At 40.1% G+C, this 9642-nt stretch overlaps 2 protein-coding genes across 8 annotated transcripts in view; one reads left to right on the forward strand and one right to left on the reverse strand.

Moving 5' to 3' along the window:
* Positions 1-4479, forward strand: part of LOC5521276 — a 73239-nt gene extending 68760 nt beyond the window's left edge. For all 7 annotated transcript variants that reach the window (XM_048723289.1, XM_048723291.1, XM_048723290.1 and 4 more), the window contains 4 exons: positions 1489-1555; positions 1741-2012; positions 2131-2299; positions 3831-4479. In XM_048723289.1, the coding sequence (XP_048579246.1) occupies positions 1489-1555; positions 1741-2012; positions 2131-2299; positions 3831-4069 (747 nt within the window). In that variant the 3' untranslated portion in view covers positions 4070-4479. The remainder of the gene's footprint in view (positions 1-1488; positions 1556-1740; positions 2013-2130; positions 2300-3830) is intronic.
* A 421-nt stretch (positions 4480-4900) lies between these two features.
* On the reverse strand, positions 4901-7778 carry LOC5521275 (neuropeptide FF receptor 1). Its single transcript, XM_032366275.2, has 2 exons — positions 7675-7778; positions 4901-6747 (listed from the first exon to the last, which is right to left on the reverse strand). Exon 2 carries the CDS (start codon positions 6643-6645, stop codon positions 5671-5673), a length of 975 nt encoding a protein of 324 aa, XP_032222166.1. The 5' UTR covers positions 6646-6747; positions 7675-7778; the 3' UTR covers positions 4901-5670.
* Between the last annotated feature and the right edge of the window lie 1864 nt (positions 7779-9642).

Genomic DNA, 9642 nt, shown 5'->3' on the forward strand with positions numbered 1-9642 from the left:
CCCCAAAAGTACCCCAACTGATCTTCGGACCCGAAACGATACCGAGGAGTCCCCGAAATCAACCCCAAGGAATTGCGGTTATGGACAAAGGGAAAGCAGAAGAAATACTTGCAATTCTTGAAGCATAATTAAGGGTTAACAGCGACTCGATTTCTAAACAACGTGACTTAAAAATATTAAATTTCAACACAATACTTCTATTTATTACATTGCCCGGCGTTAAACCCATAAACAGAGTCTAAAACAAATACACAACTTTTAATTGCTACTGAAAGAAATACAGCATGTATAAACATAGCACAGCCTTGCTCAGATCATTCAAACTTTTGACCTTCCATCACACTCTAAACATTTTGCGGTTCCGACACATGACTCTGACACTATAAATCTCATTTCCGGTAAACATCACCCCTAAAAATTAATATTCATTCGACAACCTAAACATGTATTTCACCACGAAATCCTTGTTCACACGAGCGAATATTTACCGACACATTTTAGGCAGCCGGTTTGGCCGAGAAGATGGAATGACAAAAGCACACTGAGTTATACACTCGAACAACCCTTCTACTACAATATTATGTGAGTTTTGAACTTCCTCATGTAGTCGTGCGTACACCCCGGCATGATCTCATGATATGATAGGTCTTTTATTCACCGAAAACAAACATGCAGAAAAAAAAAAAAAAACTTTAAAACATTTCGCTTCCTATAAAAAGCAGCATGTCCTATCTGTAAAGACTTTCTTTTATGGCTTGTTATGTAAAAATTATTTATCCACGCCGGGTTCTTCAAATTACTATCACAAAGAATTGTTAGTTGACCCCAATTTCTGACTCAACCACTGTATTCCCCCGCAGTCGTATATTAAAATCTTAATACTATAGTTTTAGTTAATGTAAATTCCCTTTTAATAACACAAACAAAGCTAAATGTTTCATATGTTTTTAAAACTGAAAGCCAATCCTTACACATTCCTTTAGTCGTCCATTACTGTAATTCCTTGGGGTTCATTTCGGGGACTCTTGTGGATCGTTTCGGGTCCCGGGATCAGTTGGGGAACTTTTGGGGATCGTTTCGGGTCCTGGGATCATTTCGGGTCCTGTACAGTACCCCTGCGCATTGAGTCAGGTGCAATGCTGTATGGTACTATGGTGAGGCGTACCCCTGCGCATTGAGTCAGGTGCAATACCGTAAGGTACTATGGTGAGGCGTGCCCCTGCGCATTGAGTCAGGTGCAATGCTGTATGGTACTAAGGTGAGACGTACCCCTGCGCATTGTGTCGGGTGCAATGCTGTATGGTACTAAAGTGAGGCGTGCCCCTGCGCACGTGAAATATATGTTGCAGCTAATTGAAGTAGCGAAGTTGTAGCGAAGCTACAAGAATGTATCTTGCGGCAAGACCTATTCATTTCTTCTATTTCCCAAGAGGGAAGGCACCATTTGTTACCATGCTTTCTTTGTAAAAACGAGTTTCTGTCTTTAAGGTCGCTGCATTGGATAATTCGTCGGAACATCGGCTTGGCTTGAGAAAGAACGCCAAAGTTAATGATGGTATATTATTATTGATATTATTCATTTGGTGTGAAATGTGGAGGCTGACTCAAAGTTTTTTAGCTTGAGGGGAAGGGGCCGACTGTGAGAATTGTTGCAGCTAAGGATGAAAAAGTGGTTGAAGGTCATATTGGGGCCAATGATTTTTTGATGGACCATAGTCATTGTATCGTTCGGTCTTTCAGTAAACCGGTACAAGACATTAGAAGAGATTCAAGAGGCGCTACTGTCAGGAGAGGTGAAGGGTGCGTTGATAGATGCGTACGTGGTGGGCGCAAATAAACACATGTTCAATCACTCAAAACTCAGGGTGAATAAAGTCATCGAGATCTCCTCCGTCTATGGCGTGGTACTGGGAGGACCTACTATAAAGATACAGGAGTGCCTGCGTCATTACTTCCTGGAACAAAAGGCGGATATATCTGCCCACATACGGCAGAATGCTGACTCTTTAGAGGTAATAGACGGAACGACTGGTTAATATTATTACCTCAACCAAATTCCTCTCTATTATTATTACCTATTATTACCATTCTATTTTGATATCGCGCTTAGTATGTTTCTACTAATTGCAGTCGCCTGATAAAAGCATCGCAGGGATGGTCACCGATGATATGTTCGACTCTTCAAGTAATGTGTTCATAGAGTCACTTTGGACAATTATGTACATGTTTGTTGGACTATTTGTGCTCGGGATGTTGTATGAATTGGCGTACCAACTGCGCAAACGTCGGAGGAGTACCGGTAAGAGTTTCCTTTTGTCTAGCTCAAGCGGTTTATGGCCAATGCAACACCTTTCTACGACGGCACAGCAAGCGCTTTTTTTGCTCAATTCTTGCTCGTTTATGTATTTACTCATTCAGTCCTGCCTGCCCGTCCGCCCGCAGTTTGTTTCTTTGATTTTGATGCTGTCGCCGTCGTCCTTGCGTAAGGTCTCTAATCATGTGGTGGTTTCACCGTGACCCCAATGCATCATTGGGCGAAGCCGATCGTCAGAGCGGGGTAAATCGTTTGTCGAGCGCACTCGTCCGAGCAAGGTCTCATCCGCAGAATCACGGTCGCTTTGTGCAATGGAGATCAATGATTTTCTGCCCCATCTAAAACCTATTATTAGGAAAATTAATATCAAAGAATGAACAAGGGCTAACTGCGGCTATCGATGCCGCATGCTGACTGCACATAGTATTAACTGCGAGTGTTTTGCGAACGGGAAATTTTGATAGGTAAGAAAAACAATGTTTCAATATTAAAAAAAGTTACTGTTACTTGCTAACAGTTACGAGTTATGTCCCTTTTTCTAAAAAGTGACTGTGTATTTACCATTTAAGTTAAAAGCCGTAGTTATTTAAAACTACTCGAGCGAAACAGTGTCAATCCGTTCCAGGGGGTCGTTTCTCAAAAATCCCGATAAACCCGGAAACCCGGAATGTCACCTGGGAAGTCCCCGATAAACTTTACGGGTGTTTCTTCAAACGCCCGCTTTTTTCGGGCCCAGAAAAGTCCAGGTAAATTCTAAAAAGTGACTGTGTATTTACAATTTAAGTTAAAAGCTACAAAAGCATCTGCCGTAGTTATTTACAACTACTCGAGCGAAACAGTGTCAATCCGTTCCAGGGGGTCGTTTCTCAAAAATCCCGATAAACCCGAAAACCCGGAAAGTTACCCGAGAAGTCCCCGATAAACTTTACGAGTGTTTCTCCAAACGCCCGCTTTTTTCGGGCCCAGGTAAATTTGGTAAATTTTTTCCGGTTCTACCTCCTAGACTATGGGGTTTTCTTTGAAAATTATAATCGACTAAGACTCAAGGTGACTTCTAAACCTTTCATTAAAGCAAAAAAGGCTTTAAACAATAATAATTGGGATATATATGAAGCCAATTTTGCGATTTTATAGTATGCCTAAGACTCAAGGTGACTTCTAAACCTTTTATTAAAGCAAAAAAGGCTTTAAACAAGAATAATTGGGATATCTATGAAGCCAAATTTGCGATTTTATAGTATGCCTATAGAAACATGACGATAAATGGTAACAAGAGAGTTGCGATAATTGTGTTTGTTTGACGCCAAATAAAAGAATTATCCTGGACTGGGTCAGTATTTTCGCTGCTCACATGGGAAAAATTCGGTCTCCGCATAAATCCATGATGCATCGGGGTCACGGTGCGATCACCACCTGTTCTCTAATGAAGGAAATGTTGCTGAAGTGTTGTGTGGCGGTGATATATTCGTGACTTGAAAGAAGTATGACCGCTAAGAAAGTCTATTTTCTTTCGCAGGAATTAAAGAACTAGAAGACCTCATATTGCGGAAGCAGAACATGCAATCGTGTCTGCGTGATTTGGTGGAAGGATTTAAAAACAACATGGAGGAAATCTGGAAAAATTTGACCGCTAAACATCTGAGCGAGAGAAAGAGGTTACTTCGCCTCAAACGCGAACGTAATCGAACTTTCAAGAGACACTCTCCATACAAAGTTTCTAATGAAGGATTCAATGAACAAGACCAGAAACTATAAGGAAGGATATTATATCTTTTTTTTTTAATGTCTGTAGACATTGTTGATATTGTTGATATTTTTAGTATTTTAGCTTGCATTGCACGAATTGACCAATGATATCAATTGCTTAAAGTTCACAGTTCTAAAACTTAAAAGTAAATAAGTATTTTAGTGGTAGAATTAGTATTGGAATCAGTCACTGCGAACTCTCACCTTTAATTTGAATGACAAAAGCCAGAAAGCTGACAGAATATTGAAAAACGCGATAATTTGTTTTAAAGTCACAAGTCCCGATAACACAAGTTACGATTAGTGTTTTCAGCATTTGCAGCAATTTTGAATTTGGCTAGTCATGATTGACCGCGAGCTCGACATTAATTTCTTGCGCGTGAGTAAAGCTTTTTTTATGAAATAAAATGCTAAACCCATGCCTTTGTTCGTTTTTCTGCGTTTTTTCTCATAGCAGTGCTAACAAGCTGAGAAGCTATAATCAATATATATTGTTATTGTTTTTTTTAATAATTCTCCAGTGCCGAATTTGCATCGCGCTGGCTAAGAAATAATGTCCAGGGCCCGGTTCCTCGAAAGCAGATTATCGCTTATCCACGGATAAATATGGTTATCGAGACATTTGGTTGGATAACAGCCTTATTTATCTCTGGGTTAGCGTTAACTTGCTTTCTAGGAACCCGGCCCTGGGCCGTAGGGGGTTGGGTACTAGGGGCACGATATTTTCAAAAATTATAAGGAAATGACCAGTAGGGTCACCGGCTGTACCCCAAATGTTTTTGTATCGTGTCCCCCAATAATTCGGCTTGCTACGGCTATACGCGTCAGTATTCCGACCAATGGATTTTCTTTGCAAAATTTATTTGATGAAGCAATTTTTCGTATAATTATACTAGATTATTTTGCTTATTTAAGTCGACAACCGTGTCTCCGTTTACTTTTTCGACCGTTTCATCTTTGACACAACTTACAATTCGTTCTCAAGTGCATCCCAAACATTCACAGTTTAATATTACTAAACTCAACTTTTTCCTATTGATGTTGCTTTCACAGTTAATTAAAGCCCTTTATCTGTAATTTTGCCCTGTTTTATTATATCTAAACTTTTTTTTTCTATTTTTTTTTTATCTTTCTATTTTTTTCCTATTGTTGTTACATTCACAAGTAATAAATCATTTGTTTCAATTATGTTCGCTTATTCCTGTTTCATATTCTAGTCCAACAGCTGTGGCAGTAAAAGAGATAAATCTTCGGACTTTTATGTTCCTGTTGCTGATCTTAAGTCACATATAGTATAATTGCACCTAGAATGCCTCTAGAATACACAAATGAAATTTGAATAATTTTTTTTTTTAATGCTGGAACTCATTAAAGTCATGTCGGATGTTTCACGAGGAACGTCTGACGCTTTATTTATTTTTGCGTTTTTCGTTCTGTATTAGCAAAAACAATTACCCAAAAATAATAAATAGTGTTACAACGAACAAATGATACAAAAAAAGGTTACTTTTAAAAGCATTATAGCTATCTTTGACAGGACACAAACATATAAAAGCAAAATAAAGCGTCTGAAAAGTGGTCGGGAAAATAACTGCACATCGAAAATAAAGTTAGATGTAACTGACTGCATCTCCCAGCGTCATCTGAGTGCTATTACGCACTTGGTAGCGTCCAGAGTAAGCAACCGAACGTACTCTGTGACGACAAACCAAACTCTGGAGGATTTGCCAGACGCCTTTTCTAAACGATTCCATTTGCCAGCAAAGAAGAAACGGATGAGAAGTTGAATTGAGCAGAATTAGCGCTACTGTGGAACTGTAGGACGCCGAGCCGTACTGCACATCGGGGTTGATGTAGCTCAGCAGGTAGAAAGTGTAGTTTGGCGTCCTACAGACTGTGTGAATCACCGTCATTAAGATCAACATCTTCGTGACCTTGGTGCGCGCGCGGAGCCTGGCACACTGGGACATTTCAGTGGTCGTGTGTCGCTTTTTCCAGAATGTTAAGAGGACAACTGAGTACAGAATATACATGAATAGTACTGAACTCGTGCCCACTACAAACATGACCGACACGTAGGCTTTCGGAGACACCCATACCGGCCAAACCTCCGTACAGAAGTTCAGATCTTCGTTGTACTCCATGACTAGCATGCTGGGAAGGTTAGACGCAATGGCGAACATCCATACGGAAGATACGATCCACCTAAGCTTTCGGTTAGTTATCCTCAATCGTTTTTTGTGCGGTAGAACAATGGCGAAGAATCTCTCAAAAGCTACTGCGGTGAGGAGTAACCCTGAGGCTGTGACGCTTATCCACAGGAGGCCACCGCCGGTGACGAGTTTGCATAACGCACTTCCTTGCTTTCCGCCAGGGTGAACAAACGCATTGTTGATAATATGCCTTGGAAAGATTGTAGCGCCGATGAAGATATCGCTCATCGCTAAACTCATTATCAAGTTGTTCATTGGTGTTTGTGCCCTCTTTGAGCGCCTGACGACCATGCACACTAATGTGTTAAACACGGTGTTTGGCACTAGCAGAAGACAAAACGCACCCAGGAGAAGTCCTTCCACGGGGCTCATTTCGAGATAATATTCCCAGTTTGGGTCGACGCGTCGCTATGGTATCCTTGATTCTTTGCCTGAGGCTGCACAAGAGTGTCAATAAAGTCTTGCTCTGGCTTCCTGTGAAAAGACGGTATATGAAAAACAGAGGACAGGTGATGCTAACATTTATTGTCTTTTTTATTCTGTCATCTAACATTAATTTCGCCAAATCCAGGTGTAAGCCGGCTCATTGTAATAACGCGTTAAGTGCAGTTTTTAACAAGTTTACTTGGAGATGTCTTTTAGTTGGTCTTAATAGCATGCTGTTCAATCCATCTCTTGTGGGAAATGAGAACTTTTTCCCATTAAAGTTCCTTTGAGTGCCGTCAATGTGTAGCGTGTAACATCCCGTTGCCTGCTTTTTAGCTTTTTTTTTTCTTTCAAGAAACACAACGAAACAAATTAATATTGAATGCAAACTCATTAGGTTCAAGATTTTGTTGGGCAATAAGGATAAAAATTTATAATTAATTCAATCACAAATATAGGACTTAGCAAGACAAGGATTCAAGGATTCCCCTACTTGATCACTAACTATATATGTGCTAAGAGAAACATTTTATCACACGCGAAAATGTTGAAGCGTTTTATTCTATTCTCTAATTAAGTTTCCGCTCTCGAAAAACGACTAATTCCATAAAAATGCTCTATATTACCCATGAAATCAATGTTCGAGAAATAGACAGGGGTTCGTTAAGAGCATTGGAATTATAATCTACGAGACCACTTGATTTCAATTAAATAACCATATACGCATCCCAGTTTGGATTTTACTAGAATTAAACAAGAAACATTTAAACGCGGAAAAAGTATAGCATGAATTCACATTTTTTGTGAAGTGTTGAATAATTTTGAACATAGAACTATTTCAAATGACATGCCTATATCAAGACAGACAGAAAGAAAGATGATTGAAATGATGATTAAAGAAGATTTGTTTGATTACTTGCTTTTTCTTGGTGATTTTCTGACCGAGAGTAAAATATGTTTACATTCTTTCCCCACCTTTCTTTACCTCTGTCCTTGATTACAGTGTGGCGTTCGAATCTTGCTGTCACTTGTCAACTCTATTCACTGTTGTAGCTTTCAAGACGTAGTGTCAACTTTCCAGATTGGCCTTTAAAGTATAGCAACTGGCAAGCAATGAGCCTTTTTATTGGCTGTTTGACTAGGAGGGGGAAAGTGGGGGGGGGGGGGGGGGGGGAGGGTTGGGTGTGATGGTTGCTAATAATTCCATTGTTCTAGGCATTCGGGAACATTTAAGAATTCCGCTACAACATATCTAACATACAGTATCATATCTTTAACAAAACGTTTGATGGGGCAGACGCTTATTAGAGCAATACGGTACCACTAAAGAAAATTAAAATAGATATGCGGACTTCCTGTGTTGAGAGAATTCTCGTCACATCGCCCAATCGCCTTCGATGTTCTGTTTTTAACGCCGTTGTTGGGGAAAATGCGTTGCTTGCGGGGGAGGCGAAGCTCTCACCATGGGGGTCAGAGTCCCCGCGGCGGCAAGTGATTGAGTGGGAAAAGCTACAGGTAGCATGTGTAGAAATATTAAAAACATGAAAATATATGTTAAAAATAACAAAAAACACCACAACCTTTAACAAAAAAAAATTAACAAAAAAGCTATTATACATTGCTTGCCCTGACACGGGCCTTATAGGTATAAATAAAAATAGGTTTTGTTAAGGTAATATAATAATACCTCCGCTGATTGATTAACCGAAAAATACGTCATTAGTTACTATACAAAGCGTGATTGCTAACATAATCACCATAACAACCATGACGTACGTCATGTCATCAGAGCTGGAATGATCGAGATATTTGACGAATTATTAGGTGAAATATATATCCAAGCCAGACCGTAAAAAGAAAAAACACGCTTTGAAATATTTCGCCAGGAAGCGTGTTTTTCTGTATCAGTTCCATATGGAGACAGACAAGAAACAATTGAAAAAACATTCGAACCGTGCCAATCATGACGCCGGGAGTACAAACACGGGGACTAAACTTTCTATTCCGAAACTGGACTACAGTCCTCGACAAGGAGATAACATGCGATCGCCGAGAATATCGCCTTAAACTTCACCAAGATCGTCGCCAAGATCTTCGCCAAACAGTCCACACCGCACTGGCCAGACCCATAAGAAAGAGGACTCCAGGGCACAGGCGAACACAGGGCCACCGCGCCGCACAGCCAAGTGCAGTACCACCGACATGAGCGCTGAGGAGAGAAGAGCCGTTAGAGTGCTGTACAAAAAATTCTGAACGGAGAGCGAACGTACCAGTGGGATAAGTCTTTTAAGTCTTTTTTTATCTTTTGATGCAGTATATTTACTTTCGAAAGTGTTCGATGCAGTTTTGGTGAATAATTATTTTTCATGTCAGTTGAGCTCTGTGGTATTTTTTTACGATAAAGTAATCTGTAGCGTATATATGGTCAAATAAAGCTACCTCGACCTAAACCAACAATTCAGCTTGATGTTTGAAACGAAACGCTAATAAAATAGACTGAAGTCACAAATAGATACCTCTATTTTAACTATCCAGGTCCATTTCGATTGCCTGAAAGCACTCAAAGCATGGCCAACGACTTGTATTAGCTTTTTCTTTCACCGTTATGAACCCCTCCCAGTGAAAACTTGTAGCACAACCTAAAAGATCGGTGATATCAGAATTATTTGTTAACAATGCCCAGGATATTACTGAGAGCATGAGAAGCAGGTCAAGTGCGTTGCATGCCTTTAACTAACAACAATACAGAGAGCTAAAACTTTCTATTTCTTTTTTCTATAGATAGACAACAGTTACAGAACAATCCGATTTGAAAGTGCTCATTAAACATCCTGAGAGGGGGTGGAGTTGGGGGGGGGGGGGGGGGGGGAGTTGACTCAGGATACCTTAATATTTGAGACCCCTGCGGTGTATTTTTTTTTCGGTGTGTCCGAAGCCCCTACC

The sequence above is a fragment of the Nematostella vectensis genome, chromosome 2 (assembly GCF_932526225.1).
Source record: "Nematostella vectensis chromosome 2, jaNemVect1.1, whole genome shotgun sequence".
Classification (NCBI taxonomy): Eukaryota; Metazoa; Cnidaria; class Anthozoa; order Actiniaria; family Edwardsiidae; genus Nematostella; species Nematostella vectensis.

Coding starts and splice junctions, on each gene's coding strand:
- LOC5521275 (XM_032366275.2), bottom strand. CDS start 6,645: ATGAGCCCCGTGGAAGGACTTCTCCTGGGTGCGTTTTGTCTTCTGCTA.